We start from the raw sequence: 27458 nt of genomic DNA on the forward strand, positions 1-27458 counted from the left end.
AGAGAGAGAGAGAGAGAGAGAGAGAGAGAGAGAGAGAGAGAGAGAGAGAGCAGCTATACTTAGCATTTCAGTGTGGCCCTTCTGAATTTTCAAAGCATTTACCAATCAGTAATTAGCAGTCTCACTCTGGAGCTAAAAAAAACAGGATTTTATTATAAATTTCACACTTTAGGTATGGGAGATGGAGAGATCATAGTAATGTAAAAGATGATCATGCTACCAAGCATTTGGGCAGTGCTTTTCTGTTTGAAAATTGACAGTACTTAGAATATGTTCACACCATCCTTACATCACTGTAATTTTAGAAATAGGCATATAATTTTATCATTTTTTTCTTAGTTTTCTTAGATCTTACAGCATACTGCCTCTATGATAACTAGAGCTTGTATCTCACCTCTCCAGAGTTGTTGACCATGTAGGGAGTATGAAAGAGTATGGATGGTACCACATCATCTGATCCACTTTATTGAGAGTTGATGAAAAAGTACATAGTGTCCTATTGCTCAGGCAGGACATGTTTTGAAAGAAAGACCAAGCCAGATATTCACAGTGTTTATCCCTATACTGTGTTTGAGTGTGTGACCTTTACATCAGGTACTAATCATCTAGTTTATAAATGGAAAAGAAAGAGAGGCACACTTAGTTCATCAATGCCAAGTGAGATTTATGGCTTGTTACATCTGAATGATGGAGATTTTTTCACTTTTCAATCAAATGCAGTACTTTCAGTTTTCTTGATTGGCATTAAATGGGACCCTATCTTGGATCCCAGGGCTGCAATGGCATTTTCCAGCTTCTAACTCATGGGCTGATGGGAGAAAACAACAGCCATGAATTGTTACCACACTATAGCCTAAAAACCAAACACGAAAATAATCCAAAACCTGAAAAAAGACCACAAAGATAAATGAAAAATAAACCGAATGTGGCTTTGGACTTCCTGTTGTGGCTAAAAAATACCTATCTGGGGTTTGAGGAGGAAATGAGTAATCACTTCCACTGGCATCCATTTTCATTCTGCTTAATAACTTTGAGTTCTTTTCATTGATATTTTCAGAAATGGGAGTCTTAGACTATGCAAATGGAATCAAATCTTGATAACTACCTGAAGGAGAAGATGAATGTTTCTATTATGCTCCATCTTGTTACTAACCTCACAAGCTAACTGTTCTTGCTCATTCCTGGGTATAAACCAAGCCAACTATGGGAGGAATTGGCTTACAGTTTAACTTTAAAACAAGATGATAAGAGTCCCTTCCTGAAACTAACCCCTTCCTTGCTCAGGGTCCTTGCTCAGGGACCAAAACTGCCCTTGTAAACCTAATAAATTGCCCACAAGGTTAGAATTATGGTAGGGGCCTAAATTCTGTTAGAATGTAGGCATAAATTCTAACCAGTCACTGTTTTATAATTTGTCTTTTTATAACTGCTTACTGCTCAGGTGTCACGTAGCTGGAGGTCATTTGTAACTTCCCCAACTGGTCCTATAGATAACAGCACTGTTGTCAAATAAGACTAATGTTTGAGATCTTTTTCAGACGTTTGCATTCTGGTGACCAACTAACTCCACTTGGACCTGTGACTCATACCAAGAAACAGACTCAAAAGGTCCTGTGTCCCCCACCCAGAAATGGACTCAGTACACGAAGACAGTTTTGAAATTCCTATTATTTCATCCCCAACCAGTCAGCAGTACCCATTCTCTAGTCCCTGCCCACTAAATTCTTCTTAAAAACCCTAGCTTCCGAGTTCTTGGGAAGGCAGAATTGAGAAATATCTCCTGTCCTTCTGCGAAGCACGCTGGTGATAATTAAACTCTCTCTACTGCAACAACAACAACAAAAAAGTGAGAGGATGTCCTGTTTATAACAGAATAAATTGTCAGAGGAAATTAAAAATAAAGTCATAGAAATACTAGAAGAGAACTCAGGTGCATTAAAAAAATAACCTTTGAGGAATTGAAATCAGTACATCATAGAGAAATCTGCATTCCCATGTTAATTGCAGTATTATTTGCAATAGTGAAGACATGGGGAAAACCAAAAAGCCATCAATGAATGAATGGATTAAAATATGTGGTATATATACACATTGGAATACTATCTAGTCTTACAAAAGCAGGAAGTTCTGTTATTTGCCACAACATGGATGAACCTAGAAGAATGATGCTAGGTGAAATAAGCTGGACACAGACAAATACCATGTGATTTTATTTATATGGAATCTAAACAAGTTGAACTTGTAGAAGTAGAGAGTAGATTGGTGGTAGGTGGGGTGGATAAAGAAATGGGAGATGTTGGTCCCAAAGTATAGAGTTTCAGTTAGATAGAAGAATAGGTTCTGACGATCTATTTCACAACATAGTGACTATAGATTGTAATAACGTATATTTTAAAAAGCTGAAAAAAGGACTTTAAATATTTTCCCTCTAAAGAAATGATAAGAAATGATAAGTATTTGAAGTGATTAATATGTTAATTAACCGGATTTGATCATTCTATAATGTATACACATATGAAAATATCACATTATATACCATAAATATATATACTTATTATTTATCAATACAAATAATTGTTGAGTAGCCTTTTAAAGCATGACATGATATCTACAAGCCAAACTGAAAAAACTCAGAAAGCATAAAATTTGAATAAAATTTCTGTTCAGAAAAGATTACCATAAAGGAGATAAAAAGACAAACTGAAAAAATATTTGCAACACACAAAACAGATAAACATCAATTTTTTTTCATAAAAATAATTTTTATAAACCCAAGGTACAAACAGTAATGAGCCAAGAAAAAATGGACAAAAGACACAAGAAGACAATTCACAGAAAAAGAAATACAAATGAACATTAAATAAAGAGTTGTTTAATCTTACTCATAAAAGAAATTCAAATTAAAATAGCACTGAGATACTGTTTCTCACCTACAAAATCAGCAACCATTTAAAAATTTGCTGACACTCACTGTCTGTAAGGAAGTAAGGAAAAGAGACTCTCATTCTCTCTGTCTGTGAAATTTATGATTTGAGGCTGCCTTCTGGGACGGCAATTATCAATCTCTTATGTAGCTTTCAGTGCCAGTGCTCTTTGACCCAGAAACTCCATTTTGGGGAGTTTAACCTACAGATGTGGTCACAGAAGTACAGAAAGTTGTATATATAATGATGTTTAATATAGAACTGTTTATTAAAACAGAAAACTGGAACTAGCCTAAAATTCATCAATAGGAAAATGATACATAAATTACAGTGTATCTATCTTGTGGAACACTACAGCTATTGGGGAGAAAGAGGTAGACTTGGAGATGCTGATATGGACAGACATTTCTGCCAGATTTTATTATTAATTAAAGAAAAAAACCAGATGGGAACTGAATGTGGGGTATATTTTAATAATTTTAAGGGAAAAAGTAAATAAATTAACATATACATATATTTACATATACATACACACACACACACACACACACACACACACATACACCTATGTAAAAATAAAAGATTTATGCCCAGATATAAAATAAATTATTAATAAGGCTGAGTCTGGGAATTGACACTGGGGCAAAGAGAGGGTTAAGGAAGAGGAGCTTACTTGCTGTCTATTTTGGGTCCTATTTGGATGATTTTTCACATCATATATTTCTTTGATTAAAAAATTGAAAAGAAGATGAATGATTTCTTCATTTATCCCTTATTCCTGTACAACACTCACTATTCAGGTAATTCAAAGAGAAACCAAACTCTTGGCTGCTCCAGGCTTAGCTCCTGCTTCTGACGATGAATTTTTCAGCCAGTTACAGATCCAGCAGCAACATGGGACCTCAGATTATTAGCACAGTTTAATTCCTCTCCTTATTGTGGCTTAATTCACCTGAAATAGATTATGCATATCTGGGCCATGTTGCTGAAGTCATTTTAAGAACAAGTCTCTGATCTTAGCCCTCTTCTCATTAATTTTTAATTCCAGCTCCCTCTTGTTGATCCTTAGGAAATATAAAAAACAGCCCTCACCATTTTTTTAGTAGCCTTTCAGGTAATTTAGTCATGCCTTCTTGGCTTTCTCCATCCCCCCACTCTATCACTTCCTTTCTAACCCCTAATGTGTAATTTTCACAGGCCTTCTAAGTGTTTTTGAAATATAACCTCAACAAAGAATGGTAAAAATTCCATCAAGGTAACAGGTCATGAAGCTGCATGGGTCCTGCATGGTCCTCCCAGGGGCTGGGCTGGTGCATAGATGTGAGCTCACATGCCTCCCTCTGTTTATCAAGCCCATCCTGGAGAGCTGGCCAAGAATATCAATAATCTCAGGGATCTGTATTCAGTTCTGCTGAGGAGTGCAGACTTCTGGGTGTGTAAGAGAAGGATCCTCTTGAAAAATGAGAGTGTTCTTCCTTCTAAATGGATCATCCCTGACCCCTGGGAGTAGGGGTTATGTTTTGGAAAGAATGGCTGAAGCTGACCTATGGAAGCCAAGTCTGGGCCCAGCCATCATCTGTCTCTCCCTAGTCAGGGATCAGAACACCTTGTCTCATCTCCTGCAGACTTGACTCTGCCTCAGTCCCTGGGGCCTACCCTCACCTTATATTGGGCCACAGAAGCTGCTCTATGGTGGAAACTCCCTGGATTGTGAGACTTGGTTTTATTGATGGTGACACTACATTTTCTAGGAATTGATATTTATAAAGTGTTAACATAACATGGGAGAAATGCCAAAATTACAACATTCAGTGAGCAAAGCAGGATTCCAAATTACTATACAGCCTTGTAACAATTGTTTGAGACAAACAAATCTATGCACAGAAAATACAACTGGATCTCCCCACTTGGTAATAGGTCACAAAACAAAGTCCTAGGATGAAACTGTGGAAGAATGAATGGAGACATAGTCAGAACACTGGAATGGAATAGAAAACAAAGAAACAGAAACATGTGTTTGGGAATTGGTATGTGATAGAGGTGGATAGAGATTAGTGAAGAAATGTTAGATTATTTAATGGATGAAACTGGGAAACTAAACATACAGAGAAAAGCAAAAACGGAAACAAACTCACTCTACATACAAAAGCAAGCTCCAGCTGTGGTAAGGACTTAAAAGTGAATGGTAAAGCTAATGAAAGTAATAGAAGAAAAAAAAAAGATGTAATATAGAATAATTCTTCATAATCTTAATTGGGAAATAATTTCTTAACAAGATGAAACGCATAAACCATTCAAAAGCAAGGTTTTCTGTTCAACAAAGAATGATAGATAAATGTAACTGATGTTGGGGCTCAAAAATGCTACCCCAAGGCACTTTGAACTGAAGGAGATTGGTAGGGCCTTAGAAGTAAGAAGGTCATTCTGACCTTCCCTAGCCTTTGTGAGAGCTGGCCTTGAAATTCTCTGACCTACTTTGCTAGAAAATAGGAAATAAGATCCTTATTCTGCAAGCGTCCTTCCCTATTCCTGGGAAGGAATGCTACACAGAGAAGCTGAGAAGAATCTGAACAGACAGGCCTTGTTCTATTACCGTTAGATCATACCCTTTTGTCCAATCACCATTTTTACATGGCTGTCTGTTCTTCATCTAAACTAAGCATAAAAGTAGACATTTCTTCCTGAGTCTTAAGGTCTTCACTTCTGAAAGTGTCCGTGTCATGTAAAACTTTGTTAAATAAATTTATGTTTTTCTCTTGTTAATCTGTCATTTGCTGCAGGGGTATTGCCTGTGAACCTTGTGATAGGTGATGGAAAAGGCATTACTCCCTTTTTGCCCCTACACAGATGAGTGACACACTGGGAAAAGATGTTTGCAGTGTCTGAAATAGAGAAGGAACTAGTATTTAGGATACCTAAAGAACACTTGCCAAAAAGGTATTTTTAATACCTCAAGACAGAAATCCAGTTAAAAAGTGGGTAAAGCATTATTGTGTATATACCCAAAGGAATATAAATCGTTCTACCATAAAGACACAAGCATGTGTATGTTAATCACAGCACTATTTACAATAGCAAAGACAGAGAATCAACCTCAATGCTCATCAATGGTAGACTGGATAAAGAAAATGTACGTAAATACCATGGAATACTACGCAGCCTTAAAAAATGAGATCATGTCCTTTGCAGCAACATGATGGAGCTGGAGGCCATTATCCTAAGCAAACTAACACAGGAACAGTAAACCAAATACTGCATGTTTTCACTTATAAGTGGGAGCTAAACACTGAGCACACATGGACACAAAGAAGGGAACAACAGACTCTGGGGCCTACTCGAGGATGAAGGGTGGAAGGAGGGTGAGGAACAAAAAACTACCTATTGGGTAGTTTTTATCCCAGTACTTATTACCTGGATGATGAAATAAACTGCAAACCAAACCCCTGTGACATGCAGTATACCTACATAATAAATATGCACATGTATCCCTGAATCTAAAATAAAAGTTAAAATTTTTTTAAATGTGGGTGAAGAAAAGATCAAAGTAGGCAATTCACAGAAAGGAGAAACCTACATGTCTAAACAGTAGAGGAGGTGGTCAGCCTCATTATCGATTAGAGAAACACGAATTAAAATGACTTTACATTTCTCATACTGCAAACATTAGACAGCAGCATGTGGCACATCAAAGCCCATGAAAGAATGTAGACTAAGGCGGGTCTTCTGGGGGTTAGTCTGCTGTGTTCACTGAACCTAGCTATGGGCATTCCTTCCTGAGTCTAGAACACAAGAATGCTTGAATAGGATTGTAAGGGGGTATAGGGATGTTCTTTGCAGCCTCCTTTGTGGTAACAACAAGTGAGAGGCAGCCTGGGTGTCTATCACTAAGAGAGTGAGCAAGTCAAAAACTATAGGTGCAGGAAATATAGTAGTAGGCAGCAGACAAAAGCAAGAAACTAAACACATGTGCAGGCACACATGCAAAACAACCATGTTTTTCATAATTTCCATTAGAATGTAAGCTCCATGAGGGCAGAAACTACAGGGTTTTGATGGTCTTTAAGACCCTCTAGAACCTTGAGAACACAGTGGATGCAAAAGTCGTATTTCTTCAATTTTTGATAGATACATATATATATAAATACATCAAATACATCAAAAAGGATGCTTTGTGGAGAGGAAGAAGAATGGAAGTAGGGATAAAGTATGAAGGGAAATAAAAATATGTTGATAATGTTCCATCAACTGAGTTATAGTATTAATTCAAACTTTTTTACCTGGAGGTTGGGGAGGATTAGGAGGAAACATACCAAAATATGAACTATTCTGACCAGGCACGGTGGCTTGCACCTGTAATCCCAGCATTTTGGGAGGCCGAGGTGGGCAGATCACCTGAGGTCAGGAGTTTGAGACCAGCCTGGCCAACATGGCGAAACCCCGTCTCTACTAAAAATACAAGTGGCAGGCGCCTGTAATCCCAGCTACTTGGGAGGCTGAGGTGGGAGAATTGCTTGAACCTGGAAGGTGGTGGTTGCAGTGAGCCAAGATCAAGTCACTGCACTCCAACCTGGGTGACAGAGCAAGACTCTGCTTCAAAAAAAAGATTCTTAGATGGTGTAATTAATGATTAACGCTAATATTTTTGTTCATCTGCTCTTCTATATTTTTAAAAATCCTACAGTGAACAGTGTTTTACTTTTATTATCCCCAAACCCAACACTTTAAAAGGTTTTTATCATACTTGAGAGGGCACTGTCCCCAATACCAAGTTTCCTCTCTCGGCTGCCGTCCCTCCTTTTATCTGTTCTGCTTTCCCCAACACCACAACTGCGCACACATACATAAGTATACATACACGCAACACACACACCATGTACACATACAACACACACACACATACACATACACACAACACACACATGGACACGCACATTTATGAAGTTCCCATATCCCTGGCTTGGTTTGTGCTTGGTCAATAACCAAGAAATCAATAACCTCCGGTTTCCTCCAGACTGACCTCTTAGTTAGGATTATCTTTGGCTTCCTAGAATATATGACCCACTGTGTGGGTCACTGACCTCTGGCCTAGTTTACCCTACTGGGGGTCTTCCTGGATTCCTGGTCTCAACCTTCACCAGTTTATCTCAACCTGGTGCTTACCCTACTGTGCTGAGTTGAATAGCACCACGCACCCCAATGCATGTCCTTCCTGGGACCTCAGAATGTGACCTTATTTGGAAATAGGATATTTGCTGGTGTAACTCGTTAACATGGAGTCCTATTGGAATAGGGTGGATCCTCACTCCCAAATGACTGGTGTCCTTATCAGAAGAGAATTAACATGGAAAAACACAGCGGGAACCCTACTGCATTATAACAGAGGCAGAGGCTGGAGCGGTGCATTGACAAATAAAGGCTTGGCAGAAACCACCAGAAAGTGGAAAGAGGCGAGGAGAGAACCTCTTCTAGAGCCTCCAAGGAGGGCATGACCCAGCTAACACCTTGATTTTGGACCTCTAGCCCTCAGTACTGTGAGAGAATAAGGTTCTATTCTTTTAAGTCACCACGTTTGTGCTACTTTGTTATTGCAGCACTCAGAAACTAAAACAACCACCCACACTCAATTGAGTATTTGCCAAAGGAGATTTTGGGTGCCCAGAAAAGCCTTGATTGCACCCAGTCTCTTCTTGGCATGGCATTTTCAATATCCAAAGTCCCCTGAAGGAAAGAAGAAGGAAGGAGAAGGGGAGGTCTACTCTATAACTTTATTTATGCTAAAATAAGCTTTAGTTTAACATAAATCAGAGAGAAGATTCAGCCATTTTCCTCTACTTTAATGAAAAATTTACTTGGTTCATGCAACCAACAGAGAGAGAAAGATGTTTTTAGAATCTTGAAAATGCAGTGGGAAGATTAAAGTCCACTGGAATCCTTTCCATTCTGGGGTTATCACTTCTGAACCCACTTTCCAATACCTCTGCTTTGCAAAGAACAATTTGGCTGAGCCTGGGACACACTCTCTTCTAAGGCCAAGGTCAATTTTCCATCAAAGATCAAGGTGGAAAATTGGAATTGACATAACTCTCCTGTTCTCCTTCTATTTTACTGGGCTCCTGTCTTAGAGGATAAGTTAAAGAGCTGGCTCTGTTCTGCTTCCTGTCCCTATGGCTCTCCACTGCCTGGAGCACCACTGTGAAGCACTGAGAGGTCCCAGAGATAGGAGAAGCAGGGTCCTGGGGAACTTGAAGACAAGACGGTAGTCCTGGAAGCAGTGAGGAGACAGTCACCTGCTCCAACTGCACTGTGGCTTCATCTGCAATGAAGCACCTGCTGGTGGAGATGGGCTAGTCCTTCTGCATTCATATGCCACTCACCCTGTCCTGGGAGGGTCTCATCTTCCTACATAGGCCTTCCAACTCTTTCCATTCTTGAGCTCTCCAATCCATTTTCTATAGCAGGTAGAGCAGATCTTTCCAAACTGCATATATGAGTCACTCACTCACTTGCTGAAAACATCCAATGCCTCGCCGTTCACCATACAATGAAGTCCAACTTCTTACACAGCCACTAATGGTAAAGCCATGGCTAAGGTTCTCTTTAACATCCATGTCACCTGCCACTTCTGTTTACTCCCTCCAGTAGATCCAGACCATGTTACTCAGAATTCTCTGAATGGGTTTCTTTTTCTCCTTCCCTTCACTGGGCTATTTCATGTGTCGTTTCCACATGCAGAGCCCTCTTTCCTATTCTCTGTCATCCATTTATCTCTTTTATTCCATTGGGTTTCATTTTAGACATTGCCATAAGCTGCCCCATTAAGACAACTCTATTAAAATTACGTTTTTATTTTCTATCACAATTGTAATGCTGTATTTATTGGTATGATAATATGAAGGACAGTTATCTCCTCCCCTTGACAATAAGGTCCTTGAGGGCAGGAACTTTATATTGTTAATTTTATGTCAGCATCCAACTCAGAGCCTTGTCCAGACTAGAAGCTTTATATGTATTCATTGCATGAATAGGGAATTTTCAGATGGCTCTGTTACTAGGGCCTGCCTAGCTCTGATATTCTGTGAGTCTATAGATCTTGTCCCTATCCTGACAAATATTTTCTGTATTTAATCTGAGTGTGAATTTACTGCTAATAAAACATGCACCTCCCTGCAGATGGTGTGTGCAGCATACTTGATTAATGTTACTCTGCTGTGATTAATGTATATAGCATTGTAATTATTTTTTCAGAGAAAAATCTCTGCATTTCCATTTGATTTAATTTGTGCTACTACTCATTGGCTAACATCCTCAAAGAACTGTTTCCATTTTCTCCATATCTCTGATATTTCAGACTGATAGTTGCACTTGTGTAGGAAATTATTTTTCTCAATTTTTTTATGTGTAGTGATGAATCTTTTCCACGGAGATATTTTTCAAAAAATAATCTCTGTATTTGGCAGGATCTCCGCCTGCCCATTTCCTCCCTCCTCCTCTTTTGCTTCTCTATCTTTCCAGCCCACGTCGCCTCTCTCCACAGTAATATGTTAGCAGCACTCTAAGCTTATTCAGTTTTAGTGTTCTGCATTTTTTTCAATTGGAAAACATTCCCTTGGCCTATTTTTAACCATGGAGCTAACACGTACAGCCTAGTTGTTTTCTTGTGCGGGAAAAATCTGCCATGGGAGTGGGAAGCTTAGCAGAAATCAACAAGACCCTCTGAATAGAGGAGGTGCCGAAATTTAAGCCATGTTACTGGGAGGAAAAGTTGTGGTGCTGAAAATCCAGTGGGTGCTGAGAAACAGAGAGATCCTCATGGAGCTCTCTGGTGAAAACTTAATAGTGCTTATTATGTATATCAGCTTCTCTGCAAGAGGTTACGTAATTTTTATCTCATCTAATCCTCACCAACACCCTGGGAGGTCATTATTCATTAATTTAATCGCTGATTTATTTGTCTATTTACTGAGCTAATATTTACTTAATACTATATGTGCCAGGATTTTCTGGAGGTTAAATGGGATGGTGTAGAAATTTCTTAGCAACTTGATGAATGGTAATGTCACTTACAGAGTTGGACAGATTAGGGTAACAGCAAATGTTTGGGTGGAGTAAACAAGCATTCCATTTTGGTCAAGTTACAACTGAGGCACAGTCATGCATGGCACAATAGCATTTCACTCCAGAATGGGCTTGTATGTATGACAGTGATCCCATGAAATTATAATGGAGCTGCCCTATCCAGGCATATCATTAAAAATTTTTATACCATATTTTACTGTGCCTTTCCTATTTAGATATGTTATATACACAAATTCTGACCACTATATTACAACTGTCTACAGTGTCCAGGACAGTAACATGCCGCACAGGTGTATAGCCTAGGAACAATAGGCTATCCCACAGAGCCCAGGTGTGTAGTGAACTGTATCATCTAGGTTTGGGTAGGTACACTCTATGATATTCATACAGTGATGAAATTGCTTAACAATGCATTTCTCAGGACATATCTTCATTAAGTAATACATGACTGTATCCTACCCTCCATTTTTCAAATGAGGAAACTAACTTCAAATAGATGCCCAAGATTACATGGTTGGTAGGAGAGAGAAGAACCAGGTCAGTCTGGTTCCAGGGCCAAGCTCCTCACTGTCCACTCCTCGGCCTCAAGGAGATGAAGCATGGTGCAACGGGTGCCCTCCAGGACCTGCCCCTCTGCGCTTGTATCTTTTATCACACTCAAATAACTGTCACCCAGAGCATACTGTCTCCCTGTATCTTGGAGGCAGATACTCATGACATAGACCCTAGAAGAGAAACATCATCTTAATTTTAGGCATTATTTGTGACCCAATGAAAAGTTGTTATTAAAGGACACATTAATTGACTCATTTTCCTGTGATGACTCATTAATGAATGCTCTGGCAAAAGCATTCCCCTAGACACGTAGGCAGAAAAATAGAAAAAAAAACAAAAACAAAACAAAGCTAATATAAGCAGAAGTCACTTTGTCCCTTCTCTGCAGATAAGCCAGTCCCTGGGTCTTGCTTTCAGGTATAGGGTCCTGTGACCAGGCCCCAGTGTGGCCCTGAGGAAAGGCATTCACACTTTGACTACATTTCACCTGTGTATGCTTAGTGAGTGGCAGTTCCATCAACTCATCACCTGACATCCACCAGCTTTCTTTCCTCTACTCACATTTCTGCATCATCAGATGCTCAAACAGAGGACTAGAGGGACACAGATCCCTGAGGGGATTAGGAATAGTATACAGTCGTCCCTCAGTATCTGCAAATGATTGGTTCCATGACCTTCCCCCCTACCAAAATCTGAGGGTGCTCAAGTACCTGATATAAAATGGCATCATATTTGCATATAACCTATGCATATCCTATACACTTTAAATCATTTCCAGAGAATGTATAATACCCAATACAATGTAAATGCTATGTGAATAGTTGTTCTACTGTGTTTTATTTATTTGTATTGTTTTTATTGTATTGCGATTTTTTGTTTATTTTTTTCCGAATATTTTCCATCTACAGTTGGCTGAATCCATTGATGTGGAACCTGTGGATAGGTACCGCCAAATGTATAAGCTCACACTTTGAGGACTTTTCTTCTAGATTCTGTCTTACACACACAGGCACACATCACACACATAAAACATCCTTTTAAGGCCTGCAGCCTTCACAACTTAAAAAATATTTTCCCAATAGAAAAGGAAACAATTTTCAAGCCATTTCCTGAATGTTAAGCAGGCATTTATTTATACTCCCAGCCAAGCTTTCAAACTTCAAGGAAATGTATAATATTTTTCCCAGAGTGTTGGACTATAACATTTAAAAATTCTAAAATGATTCAAAGTATTTGAGAAACTGGTGCAAACACTGAAAGCTGGGGCAATAGGCTTATTCAGCCTGCAGCCCAGGTGGGGGCCTTTCCCCAAGCTTCCTGTCTCCCTGGCTGCACACAGCCAGAGGTTAGGTGTGCTCTAAGCCCTGGCACAATGAGACAAAGTCACTCCTTCTCCTCACTCTTCCCTTTTCTATTCTGATAAGTTTGTAAGCAGATTGCAAACTATCACCTAAACATCTTTACCTTCCACAATGGGATCTCTCTAGAGATCATAGCAGGTGGCAAATTGGTCTTATTTATCATTATTTGCATTTTTAATTTGTAGTATTTTAGGCGCAGAGAATTTTCATGAGTCTTAAGATGACAGCGCAAACATTAATACACAATTCGTCATCTATTTTTCATAATACATGTGGTTAACCCATTGATAAACAGAGAAATCATTACCACTTTAACTAGGATAAAGTTAGTTCTTGCCCCCTACTCTTCCTCTCTGAGGTCTCAAAGGATAAATTGCTTGTGACTGAAGCACCATCCACAACCTCCGTGCTATTTTGTCAACAGGAAGAGCCTTCTCACTTGTAGCTTTGTTATTCTTCAGAACCACTAGATGTTAAATAACTGCAATACAGTGTTTGTGAGGCTTCCGCAGTCTCTGATTTGGGCACACTGGATGCTTTTAAATGTAAACAAAAGATGAGAAAGCAAGAGAGATACCCCTACCCCATACTGCTTTCTCTTTCCTTCCAAAGTCCTAAACCTCACTCTACAATATTCCCTTGTCATCCTTTCTTTCCATGTCCCCACCCTGCCCCATCAGGCATTGCTGTTTTCATAGCTCAGTTGGAAGAAATATTAATTCCTCTAATCATTTTGAAATAAAAGCTCCACAGAAAAATAAAATGCATAGACAAAATGCCCAGGAATTTGACTGGGAAGCAAATAAAGGAGACTAGCAAAATAAAATGGACCCTAAGCAATTTTATCACAAAGATGATCAGTGAAGAAAACCAAGCAGATTAATTCAAGAGAGCTGCAGACATCACACTGTGTTCTTGGTGGCTGTTACCCAACTGAAGTAGACAATTTTTTAATTTTTCCTTGCTACTCTAGGTGCCTCTACACAGAGAGCACATATTCCACAAGGATGAAGCACTTCTGAGAAGTCCAGTTCACACTAATATTCCTTTTCTCTGGCTCTTACTGCATGGAAAAACCAATCAACCAAAATGTCATTTGTTGACAGTGCTCCCAAAACCCATTTTAGGTACTGTGGGGAAGATCAAGAAGACACACTGCCCTCCATCACCATACAGTGAAGCAAATGATTGGGAACAGCTATTTAATGTGTATGGACTTTGTCCCCCCAACCAGCCTGTAACTTTCTTTACAGCTTCCTCGTTTCACTATGTCCATCAAATGCCGCTATTAAATCCACCCATGGAGGAAGAGTTTAAACCATAAAGAAAAGGAGTCAAGTGCTTCATTAGTTGAAATGATTATCCTTTTAGGATTTCCTTTATTCCCTTCATCAAGTATTTCTGGAATGCTCACTAGCTTATTGGGCGCCACACAAGGCACCAGGGAGGCCCCAGTGACCACACTGAGTTTTAATATCTTTCTAGATCCAAGGTTAGAGAGACATAAGAAAATCCTTGAACAGCTACATGATTGCTACACCAAAAAATAATGACTTGCTAGCAGGCATCTAACTCCAGCCACAATTTGCTGAAGACCTTGACATTGGCTGCAATTTTTGTTAATGACTAATGTCTATTCTGGTGATAAATTAAAGTAACTCCAAAAACAATAGCCTGGGAAAACTATTTTTCATGGATGATGCTTCCTAGTCAGGAAGAGGTTTTCCCCAAATGAGTATTTTAGGGGATGTGGAGGATGACATATGACATTTCCAATAAGAATCTGATAGTTTTTTACACAACTGATGGCATCAGATCATCTCCATAATATGTGGCTACAAGCAGCAACATGTGGTCCCTTGAAAGCAGAACGGATTCAGAAATAGTGCATTTTAGAAGACACTCTCTTGCTCTTTATTTTTTTTTTATTACAATTTGACTTCTTTCCTGCTAAGCTGCTCTCCTCTGAGAAGATTTATAATGTCAGGAATGCACATATAAGGCAAGCTGAATAAGTAATAAAGTACTAAAGGAACAATTATGTTAATTTATAATGTGCCATTTGTCGACAATCCAAAAGACATTACTTCAAACAAAGGTGACTAGGTGGATGTTAATAGCCAGCAAATGTACTGATGCAAACTCTTGTTCCAAGTAACTGCATTGTAGAAAGGATTTTTCATTACGTTACTGGTCTTCTTAATTGTCCACAATTTTCATATTTACTTTTAAAATCAAAAATTGTTCGCAATTTTCATATTTACTTTTAAAATAAAAATATCATAGTAGATGCTTTCAAATGAACTTCCAGTTTCAGATAGTGCAAATACTGAAATATGCCAGATTTGAGTTTTACTAAAAAAAATTGGCTCAGATGTAATTCCAAATGTTAGTTTAGTATCATTTTATTTAGCAAGGCTGGCATGCTCCCAGATACAGTACAGTAGAGAATTGTGCAATTTTCCAGATAATCTAATCCAAAAAAAATATTTTTTTGGCTTGAATTTTTAAAAAACTTTTTGGCTTGAAATATCTGAATTAATTGGTTTAGCCATTCCTTTCACATGGCCAATGCAGAATAGGTCCGAAGACTGTGCAACAAGCAAAGTTCAACCAATTTTCCTCAGCACATCCTTGACCTTAATGTTGGTGAGTAAGGTTTATTGTACAGAAAAAAAGAAAAAAAGAGGCTATATTCCTTAAGAGTTTCTTTCAGTAATCTCTACCTCTATATCCACCAAGTTTTTCAGATGAGACCATACAATGTAGGATTTAGAGAAGTGGCTTCAATTTAGTGGTTGGGTCTCAGATGGAGGACAGATGACATAAAGTAAACTTCTTAAAGAATTCTTATCTAGTCCCAATTTGTGGGGCCCTGCAACCTCCTCTTGGCCTGGCCTTTCTGTCCCTGGCTTATGGCATGAGCGTCTTCCTACAGAGAGGCGTCCATGACCTCACCTACATACAACAAAATTTTCTCCCTCTTCAGTCCCAGTGCCTCACACTCCAAATTCTCCAATTCATCTTATTTACCAGACAAATTAATTTCCCAAACTCTAGTTCTCATCACTTTAGTTCCCTAATTACAAACTTTCCACCGCTCTCCCTTTCCTACAAGACAACCTTAAAAGTGCTCAGCCTGACCTGCTGGGTCCTTTAAGATCCTTCCCCAACTGATCTCTTCAGCATTCCTCCTGAATGGCCTACAGGAAGCTTGTATTTGAGTCACATGGAACTACTCACCCTCCCTACTCTGGCCCATTCTGGACCTTATCTTCACTTACCTCCTCCAAATGCCTACTCTCTCTTCCTAATGACCCAACCACTCCTACCCATTAAGGCCCAACCCAATTACATCTCCTTTGAGCCCTCCCTGAAAAATGCGGCCCAGGAGAACCTTCCTTTCTATGAGCTGGTACCCATTCTTGGCCGTATAATTGTGTGCCATACCAGGCAGCTCCTCCAATGACATCTAGTTTGGATCATGAAGTTTTCACTTGCGGTAACAGCTCTGTGTGCAATACCTCTGCATGGCATGTAGCACATGATAGTCTGTGGTTGAATGGCAGGATGAGAAATAATGAGCCCAGTTGTGGTTCCTACTCTTCCAGCTATACCTTCTGCAGTGGAGGATCCTTTATCATTCATGTAAAAACAAGTGAAACCTGAAAAGCCTGATATACAAGCAAGACTCTGGCCCTCAGTTTCCTGAAGTGGCTAAGAGTTGACTCTGGGGTCTGAGTGCATAGATTAGAACAATGGTTTTGCTATTTACTGGCTATATGATCCTCTGTCTACTTCTGTGCCTTCATATAAAATGAGGCTAGTAACAGTATGAAAGTCATCTGGTTGCTGAGAAGATTAAATAAGATCGTATAGATAAGGTGGTTAGTGCTAGGCACACAATAACTGCCCACTAAATATTTGCTCTTGGCTGGGCGCAGTGGCTCATGCCTGTAATCTCAGCACTTTGGGAGGCTGAGGTAGGCAGATCATGAGGTCAGGAGATCGAGACCATCCTGGCTAACACGGTGAAACCCCGTCTCTACTAAAAATACAAAAAATTAGCCAGACATGGTGGCAGGCACCTGTAGTCCCAGCTACTTGGGAGGCTGAGGCAGGAGAATGGCTTGAACCCAGGAGGCAGAGCTTGCAGTGGGCTGAGTTCATGCCACTGGACTCTAGCCTGGTTGACAGTGCGAGACTCCATCTCAAAAAAGAAAAAAAATTGCTCTTATTTTTATTAAACACTGTGTGAAAAGAATTTCCTACTTTAGGAAGTTTTCTCTTTCAGGTGGAATGTCAGTTGACAAAAAAAGCACAGGCCTGCTATTGAAAAATGCACTTTGGAGATGGGTTTCCATCCTCTAGGCTGGCCTGGCAGGTCAAGGTGTTCTCAGGGTGATTGAATTACAGCGCTTTCACCTGGGCTCATCTACTAGGTTGACAAACTCAACTCTACAGAGACGGTTTCATTTTTATTTTCCTAAACCTCCTCCTCAGCCCATTGACAAGAAAATGGCAAGAGCTTCCCAGGTTTAAGAAAAGCTGCAGCCAGGTCTTCCTGTTAGACTGAGACTGATCAAAACATTCCAGGATGAGACAGAGATGTGAACAAGACAAATCAAAGCCACATAGGTGAAACAATCAAGAAGTCTAAGCCTTGCACTAGGAAATAACCACAGGTCCTTAGGTATCCTAGACACTCCTGAGCTCCCTGAGGCAGAGCTAAGGCATTGACATCAGAACCACAACATAATCCTGCCTGCACTGGTCTTTTACTGCATGGATTTGTACTCAAGTCGCTTCTTACCGCATTTATGTAGTTTAAAACATTTCACCCAGAGGGCTGCTTTTCCTCAGGCCTACCTCTGACAGGTGAGATGTGTTCCCCTCCTCCCCTGGGCCTGCCTAGTAAGATCCCGAGGTTTCCCTCTTTCTTAGATTTGAAGACAACCCATTTCGCACTGGACACACGCGCAAGAGCCCCTTGGGCAACCTGCCTGCAGGGTACTAAGTGGGAGAGTTACCTTGAATTCAGTCTCGATGTTGGCTAGTCTGGCTAACTCGTTGCTGAGCTCCAGGGCGGTGAGGACAGGGTCTTCGCTGGACAGGGACAAGTAGGCGGCACTCGCCAGTCCTTTGTAGGCGTTCATGCGCGAGCGCGAGTGGCTGAAGGAGTCTTTCCGCTGTTTCTCGGTGCACTCAGTGCACTTGCAGAAGTAGTCGTGGGGCCTCTCAATGCGGGCGCCCTTGAGCAGCAGGATGTGCACGATCTCATACTCCTGGCAGTGCGCCGCCAGGATGATGGGCGTGATGTCGTGGGAGAAGCGCGTGCCATCCTCGTCGTAGGCATAGAAGTCGTCGTCACGCAGCTCCTGTTCCAGCGGGCTGAGCGTCAGGCGCTGGCCCTGCGCAAAGGCCGGGTGGTTGAGGATGGCCTCCACGATGCGCACGTAGCCCTTGCTGATGGCCAGCAGCAGCGCGTCCCCCACCCGTGCCAGGTTCTCCTTCTTTAGCAGCAGCTCCGTGACCTCTAGGTGCTCGTTGCCCACGGCCAGCTGCAGCGCGTTCTGCCCCATGTAGTCCACGCAGTTGAAGTTGAGGGTCTTGGACTCCTCCAGCATTTTCCGGACCACCGGGATGTTGCCATACTCAGCTGAGTCCAGGAAGCGCTCCTCCTCGGGCGTCAGGCTGGTGCCCTTCTCGTTGAACATGTAGGCGGGACCCCGGATGGCCTGGCGACGGCCCTTCTCCCTCAGCGTTGTGTGCCGGCGCTGCATGTTTTTGAAGGTGCTGCTCCTCAACCTATGGGACAAGGCAAAGATGCCTGGTTACTTTCCTGCGGGTTCCCTAGCAGTAGAGCACACAATGGTTGAGATACACAAAGAATATCATGCTTGGAATCTTATGAGGAATTGTGCAGTCTTACAAATCATTGTCTGAATCATCAAGATTCTATATGCCTTGGGTGGAGACGGGGTGGCAGAGCTGAAAAATGGATTTAGAAGGACCCTAATAAGAGATGGAGGATGGGCGTGGGATGGTGGTATGGCTGAAGGCTATTGGTTTTATTTCCATTTGTATAAAATTGAGAGAGCCACTAATCCCCTTGGTGCTTCAGTTTTCCAATCTGCTCAACGCAGATAATTTACATGTGCTGCAGAGTCTGTAGGAGGATTAAATGAGGTAATTTGTGTGTAGAAAGTGTAAGTCAACGTAGGTTTTATTCTGTTCCCTCTTGCCTCTTTTTATGCCCAGCTCTCCAAGGGCTGTGCCATAGAGTTGGCCATCACAAATACGGCTGCCTTCGGTTCAGATGTCTCCCCTTGAATGAGCTCCTGCACCATGGCAAAACTGCAGCAACATGCATGCATGCCACACGTGTCTGTTTCTACATTCTGTGCTATTCTCTATGGGGACAGTGCTTTCTGGTCCACACGCAACCTAAGCACCTATTAAAGGGCAAGATGTGGCAGGAAGCAGGACTAGAACCATTACCACTTGCTGATGGCCACTGAAGCAACCCTTCTGAGAGAATTCAGCCTTAGCTTCTTAATATTGAGCCTGGATTTTTATATGGATGGAAGAAATAGCTCAAGTTACATGCTGGGTCCCCTTACTTATTGCTGTTTCCAGTGTGGCCTAGTGTAGAGCTTAATACTCATGCTACTAATAATAGCAGTTAACATTTATTAAGCACCTACTATATGCCAGGTATTATATTAAGAGCTTCACATATATTAACTTGTATAATTCTTGCATCAAATCTATGAGGAAGGTGCTATTATTATCCTCATCCTCAGATGAAGATACTAAGAGTAGAGAGGCTGAAAGGCAGACTTTGGAGTTAGGAGGTTTAGAGTAGGAATCCTGGCTCCACCATTTGCCAGTCTTGGACAATGTAAGTTACCCAAACTTACATTGCCAAGGTGTTGAAACAGCAGACTAGAGACAATAACAGCTACTGTGTAATTTAAGCTCAAGTTGGGGATATGCCACCTCTAGCCAGGCTTGAGACCTTGAGCAGGTCCCAGCTTCTAGATCTCAGATAACTATGGAATAGAGGAGCTGGACCAGATGTTTCCTAAGCCTCTACCAACTTTGACATCTTAAATGTTGTTGATTCTCCAATTGGTTCTACCTGTATTTTCTACTTTTCTTTTCTACTCTACCTCCACTCACATTATTCAGAGAATATTAGAATGGCATAAATATTAACAAAAGTGTATCTTTTTTAAAGAGTAAGTACTTGGATATTGGTTTTTAACTATTTTCCATGGTCCCAGAGAATTGTCTTTTTTAAAAATTTGTTATGTCTTCATGCATAAACAATACTTAATATTTCACTTTAGCCATTTTTAAAAAATAATCAAACAAAAATGATTACAGAGAAAGGCTTTAAAATTAAATCCAATGTTTTGAGATTTTAAAAAGTCATGCAATTAGCCTTGTGAATGTTTAAATTGAGGACTTCATTTAGTTTTCTGCTCATTTTACCTGTTGACCTGCTCAACCTGCTCAAACATTTTTGGTTTTAGTTCCTTGGGGGCCGTATGTCTGGTATAAAGCAAAGAATGGGGATCAGATCTTGGTACTCTAATCCTGCCTGGAGCTGAGTCACACTTCCCTTGGGAAAAACTGCTAAATTATACAGTGGAGCAACTTCTTTATCTGCACAAAATAAAAAGAATAATTATGGGCAACTCCCTCAAAAGGCAACCGTGGGTGATAAATCCTAATAGAGAGCTCTGTACACCTTTAGGAAGAGCGTCTGAACCACCGTCCACTTTTTAAATGTGCACTTTGATAAAAGATTGCTGGGGAAAAGACTGTCAGAATTCAAGTTCATGAGATCCTTCTGAGCCCATTCTTTTCAACAATGCCATCATTCCAGAGACAGTCTGTTCATTGGTACCAAAGGCAGACTGTGGATTAGGAATCCCAGAGAAACATTTACAGGAGAGAAAGATTCACAAATAGTGTGCAGGCACTTATTATTATAGGGTTTTCAGAAAGAGAAAGTTACTGAGTTGAAAGCTAAGCAGTTACCCCACTTGTATTCCCAAGAGGCTTTGTTTCAGGAGATGTAATGGACTCAGTTTCAAGGCCTGTCATCTGGGCACACACGCACACAGGTAGCAGTTGAACCCGAGGAAGACTGATTATAACCTTTTTCATGGAAGTACTCAGCCTGTCCTACAATAGTCTTCTACTTCTCTCAGAAACACTTTTTTAGACTTAGCCGTCACAACTCAACCTGAGAAAAAGCAGTTTACACTCAAGAGCATCTGAGCAGTGTGTCAGATACGAAACAGCAGCTGTCTAAGAAGAAGCCGGCACTACAGCTTGATTCCACGTCACTTTTCCATTAGAGGTCTGCTCAAGAGGGAGAATAGGTCAGACTACAAGGTCAAGGATACCCGACTATTACACAGCAACAAGCCATGGAGAGATTAACTCAAAGGAAATTTAATGACTACTGAACCAAGTCATAGCAGAGAAATATTTCACAAGGAACACATAAGTACCCAATCTAAATTCAGAGTCCATGTGAATATCACAGACACTGCAGCCTACAAACTTAAAGGATATTCAAGCATTGTTTATTCATTCCACTCATTACAAAACAAAACATAAAAAGCAAAGTATTAGCATTCTTATCTTTTAGGTGAAGAAACTCTGGTAGGCCAAGTGAAAAGACTAAATCTTAGGTCCTAAGACTTTGGACAAATAATTTCTGCACAAGGGTAGGGCATCATATAAATCTTGATGTTTCTATAATAACTATGTTTTATCAAAGAAAACAATATATGTGTATAGCTAGTACTTGGCAGATGTTAAAATGTCCTCACCATTTGACATGCATTCTTCTGAATGACCTTGAAAGCAGACACCCGGATGTAGTAAGAAATAAACAAGACTCTTTTGCAGCCTTTAAAACCTCAGCCTTGAAACACATTTGGATGCTTACAAAATTGTCGGTTCTGCTCCTTTCCTAGCAGAATTTAGCATTAAAAATGAAACCTTATGAGCCTTAGAGTCATGTATGCATATAAGCAGATAATGGCATGTGCTACTCAGTGAAATTGCGTCCAATGCGAGGGGCTTCACAATAGACTATGAAGCCATGAGAATTGATGCAGATATTGATGGAGGCCTTTTAACCTCACTGTGGGCTTTTTATTAGCTCTGACTACCTCTTACCCTAATATCCCACTAATGATGCTTTTTAAACATTTATGCACTTGTGAATATATTCAGTCACCATATCCTTGCTGTTTAATCTTGATATCACAGATATTCATGTTTTAGCTATATATATCACTTGGGTTGGAAAGAATCCACAAAAGATGATGTGTCAGATAAAGTCACACAGCTCACAATAGTCGGTGGCCAAAGCTCACACTCATGAATCAGATGTGCTGCCCTGCTGAACTCTGGTGATTCTATCACAGTTTTAGGGCCAATGATAAGCAAAATGAATCTCCCTAAAATGCATTTGGAATTTGATTGCCTTATTTTAGTATTTTTCTTAAAAGTGAACTTTGAACACAATGCATATTTGTTTGCATGTGTTATTGAGATAATGAGTGATTAAATACCCCAGTTAGATACTATGTTTTACATTTTCCAGAAATGCATACAATTGACATTTGATGTCATTCGGAAGAAGGATTCCAGTGGAAACAAAACCATATATGAGAGGAGGACTGATTATTAAACTCCCTCTTGATCCTTCAGTTGCTATTTTTATCAAGCTGCTCTTACAGATGCATCAGCCAGTCTGAAGGAAGCCAGATGTCATTGATCCACGAAAAGTATGAATCTTGTGCCCTAAGTCCAGCTGCACATGAGCATGGCCATAAAGCCTTTTGGAGACAGAAACTGCTTAATTACTGAAGAAGAAAAGGCCACTTAATCAAAATGTCTTTTTAGAGATATTTGTTGTCCTTTTCTAAAATTGCTACATGCATCAAAGGTCTCTTTGGAAATTATCCAATCTTAAAATCAGTTCAGCCTGTAATATTCCCCTACTGGAAATAGAACCAAACAGAATCTAGGAGTCAGATCAAACATCCAGGAAAACCCAGCTTTGCTCTGTGCATCTTCTCCCAAGAGTACGTTTTCTGAGTATTAGTCTAGAGCAACAGTGATAAAATAGTCAAGTTATTTGGAGTCTTCTTCTAAACCACAGTTCTCTTGCCAAAATAACGGGAGTGATAAAGCCCATTCCTCATGTTCCCCAGGAGCACAGTGAAGATTAAATAATGTCTACCAAATGCCCTGGATACCGTAACACTTTATACAAATGTCCATGACAGTAATGATCAAAATCTTACCTATCAATGCACTTAAGTACACAATTATTAGAATTGTCTCACATTTTACTGTACATTGATATACTCAGCTTAGCTATTTTTCTAAATGACTATACAATAGTTATATTTAACATACATTACACATTTACCATGTAGGCACTGTCCTAACTGCTTTACATAAATTACTGTTTTAAATAAATTATCTTCTGATAAGCTTAGCTATTTTCCTAAATGACTATTTAATCATAGTGATTAACATTTGTTTCACATTAACCACATGCCAGCTACATGCTGAGTAATTTATGTGCATTGTCGTTTATATTTATTTATTCATTTATTTTTCAAATAAGATATAAAGATAAATTTAATGTTATAGGTACTCAACACAATAATGCCAGACTGTAAAGAAAAACGGCAATGTAATGATGAATGAATTGTAAATATAAACATATAAAAAAGGAGGTAAGTACATAAATCATTAAGCAAAGATGATTAGAAATGTATAGCGAACACGACACATTTGAGAACATGCATTATCATTTTAAGTTCTCACAAACTATTACATGGTTTAGGTGCTATTGTCATTCCCATTTAACAGACGATGAAGTGATGGTCAAATTAATTAACCACTTTTCTGAAGCTACACAACATGCCAGTGGTAGACTCACTGTTAGGGGTCTAGTCTGTGTGCTTTGAAAGTCTGTGCTTTTGGCTAGTATGCCACTGCCAGCCATCTTCTTTCTGTCTTTCTGTTTTTGTTTTTGTTTTTTTCTGAGTTTCTTTAGACTATAACTTTTTCCATTAGAGTTCAAGATCCTTGAGGGTAGGGAATACTTGTGTATATGGCATATGCACTTGGTGCCCTATACTCCTGACACCTGGCACATGGTGCTTGGTCAACCAACTTAATTCATTCCTAAATATTTGAATCTGTGTTGGTCATTTAAGAAGATCAGTACATTGAAGCTGTTGGTGTTTACCAGCATCTTCCTTCTCACAAAATATAGGAGCCATATAATTCTGTAACTGTTATTTCCTACTTATGACTGACAACATTTAAAATAAGGTATGAATTCCTAAGTAAAATCAGTTTCTAATTAGCTCCACTATAAATTATGGCCCATAAGCTGCTAGATGAAGCAGCTAATATCAGAAGGCATATGACATCCTTTGGTGACTGAGGCAGAAAATTGAGACATTCTCACTTCTTCATACTACTAATGAAAACTTTTACATATTTTCAAAAGCATCCAACTTATTTCTAGGTATCACCTTCCTTTTTCTGTTGAAGTTGAGGTGAGATAGTGAGCGTAAACTATTTATCATCACCTTGTAAGTGCTCTAATGACATTGCATATTATTAGCTCTATTTTAGCTTATTACAACTATATTAATTGTGAGTTTAAGGCATTTAAGTTCCCACCTAAGCTACTGATAATAATTTGCTTGTAAAACATATGTACTTTAAATAAAGAAAAAAAGATACCCACCTAACTACCTCCATGATATACACGAGTTCATACATTTTACCAGTTAATCCTACAGGAAACAAGCAAAGTATCCTTCTTCTACTCATTAAAATGTGTTACATTAAGATATACTTTCCAAATAATTCTACTAATGTGGGATGGTTTTTCCATTGCATCTTGGAATAAAAATATTGTCTAGTGTTCCTGAGTGTTAATAAATGTTTCTATTAGTAATTTATTTTCTACCAAGTAACATCATTTAGAGAAGAAGTTATCCTCAGTTTTTTCAAACTGCCCTAGGTACCACCTATCCAAATATAACTAGTGTTTTATATGTGCTTCTATTTTTCTTTTTACTTTTAAAATCCTTATTTTCCTATTTTGGAAGTTGGAAGTTATGAAACTGGATGTCTGTATCTCATTGTGTATAGCTCCAGGTGGAGCTGAAACAAGTTTTGATAGTTTTATGTTTTAGAAAGATTTTTCTTGAAATAAAATAGATATGTGTAACCTTTTGATGATTTCACCGACCTCTGTGATAAGAGTCTGAAATAAACATCTACTACCGAGAAAGAGAGGTCCTTACATTGTGAAATGACAATACTAAAAACAAAAGTAACATGCTGAATATTTATATGGAGGGAAATGCTGATTGCTTTTACTAAGCAAGAGCTCCTGGTAGCTCTCATCCAAGATACCACATACATTCTGCAATTAGCCTCAACAAGGCTCCACATAGTTCTGATTTTTTTCTGGGTTAATTACTGCCTAAAGGAGTTATCTAGTCTACATGCCCCTAAGTTTAGGAGCAAGTGTTTTTGGAAATAAATATTTATGAAAAGGCAATTGTGACATAGAACTTTGGTAAGTTTTTAAATAATTGAATCAATATCATTGTTAAAAAGATCTTGGAGATTGGATTTGCACCACATCCGTAATGAATATTCTGGATTTAATGTGAATTCATTCATAAATCTGATGTGTGCCTGGTGCTTCAGAAATAGGACTCACCAGCAGGTGGCATTCTGAGGCAAAAATTCACTGAGTGCCACCAGGCAGGGTCGATCATTATTGCCTTTTCTGAATCTACCCTGAATCCATTATGTCTTTAAATTACAATTAATAGCAATAGCATTTTGGTTGTGTCTACTCAATCATAGGTAAGTGAATTTACAACTTCAAACTTAAAGGGGAGATTCTGAGATTCAGAGTTTCAAAGCTCTGCCTAGATTACAACTCTTTCATTAGGAGCATATTTGTTATTTTGAAATGGATGTCTGAAGGAGATATATAGCTCAGATCATATTTTCAGCAAGAAAAAAAGAAAAATGACAATTTTCTTTTTTGCCACCTGTAGTTCTTTAATGGTGGCTGCTTATTAGAATATAACCCTCTCCCTTCTCTCAACCCCGTATTTATATTATGATATATACAACCACATAAATACATTAGAAAGCTGTCAGTAGTGAAGGAAAGAAGAGACAACACATACCCATTCTTCTAGGAATAAAACTGTATTACTCTAGCACAAAAGGAATAGGCTACTGAGATGAGTTGTCTATTTCTAAATGGCTTTGAAAACTTAGACATTCAATGAAAGAAAAAAATTTCTTCTACCAACTCAACAAATAAGAAAGACCTCAGCTCTATCTAAAAATCTAAGCAGTGCACTAGAGGAAGAAGGCTGATAAATAAAAGTTCAATTCCGTATTTTAGCGAGAACACAACCTCTACTGGAAAAAAAGATCAATATGAAAGAACCATCATAGCTGCTTACATTGAGGGTATAATACGCAGGCTTGTTCCTCCTCTAGATGACCGGAATCCGGTGCTGAGTTGCGGGAAGCTGGCTCCCCATGGGTGGCAGCCAAGGGTGTACCGCTCTCCGTGGTGCTGAAGTATAGAGCTGGTCAAGTGAGTGGAGTTGCAATGATGTGAAAGCGCGCTCCGCTGTTCTTTGTGCTGCAATGGTAAAAACTCTCCTTCCGAGGCAGAACCGTGTTACTGTCCTTTTCCTAATCGGGGGGAAATTTCCCAGAGAACATGACGGAGAAGCATCTGTGTGTGAGAGTGGCATGCGGCGTGGTGATGTGTTGGTATAGTCCCCACCCCCTCTTCCCGACGTGGCTTGAAAGGGAGGTAGCAACTCTTTCTTCCTACCATAGCTCCTCAGGATTTCTACCTGCCCCTTCCTCTGTCCCAGAATAGCACCCCACACACACACACACACACACACACACACACACACACCTCGTTATATAAGGCAGCATGTTCTGGTTTCTGAGGCAGAATACTCATTGGTTTAAACAAATGAGGAATGAGTTGGTTTCCTACCTGTTGTGTCTGTGTGTTTACAGAGGGAGGGGTTTAAAAAGAAAACTAAAACCAGAGAAGTCTAAAGAGCGATAGAAGTAGTTTTCTTTCATAAGTCTCATCACCACACCACACTTTGTCTTCTGTGAGTGATGTATCTTCCAACTTTACTATTTTGGTTCAGTGGGGTAGAGCAAGTCTCACATTAGTAACAAGACTAAAAGGATTAGGTTTCATTTGCAACTTTCCACTTTTTGAAAGGAAATTCTCAATCCAAAATACCGTTTCCCTAACAGTTCCCACACTCACCAATTACTATGTTACCAAATGGTCTATGATTCTTAAACACTGAGATACTTTAATGATATCATTGGAGAGAAACCATCTTAATTGAAATATTGCCTGTGTAAGAAAAATCACAATTGCTTCTACAATCTA

General features: G+C 39.5%; 1 protein-coding gene across 3 annotated transcripts in view; it reads right to left on the minus strand.

Annotated features, from left to right (window-relative positions):
* Nucleotides 1-26702, minus strand: part of TRPC7 (transient receptor potential cation channel, subfamily C, member 7) — a 137812-nt gene extending 111110 nt beyond the window's left edge. For all 3 annotated transcript variants that reach the window (XM_011935265.1, XM_011935264.1, XM_011935263.1), the window contains exons 1-2: nt 26485-26702; nt 17947-18724 (exon numbers count right to left, since the gene is read on the minus strand). In XM_011935265.1, the coding sequence (XP_011790655.1) occupies nt 17947-18724; nt 26485-26486 (780 nt within the window). In that variant the 5' untranslated portion in view covers nt 26487-26702. The remainder of the gene's footprint in view (nt 1-17946; nt 18725-26484) is intronic.
* Between the last annotated feature and the right edge of the window lie 756 nt (nt 26703-27458).

This window comes from Colobus angolensis, unplaced genomic scaffold (assembly GCF_000951035.1).
Source record: "Colobus angolensis palliatus isolate OR3802 unplaced genomic scaffold, Cang.pa_1.0 Scaffold142, whole genome shotgun sequence".
NCBI classification, from domain to species: domain Eukaryota; kingdom Metazoa; phylum Chordata; class Mammalia; order Primates; family Cercopithecidae; genus Colobus; species Colobus angolensis.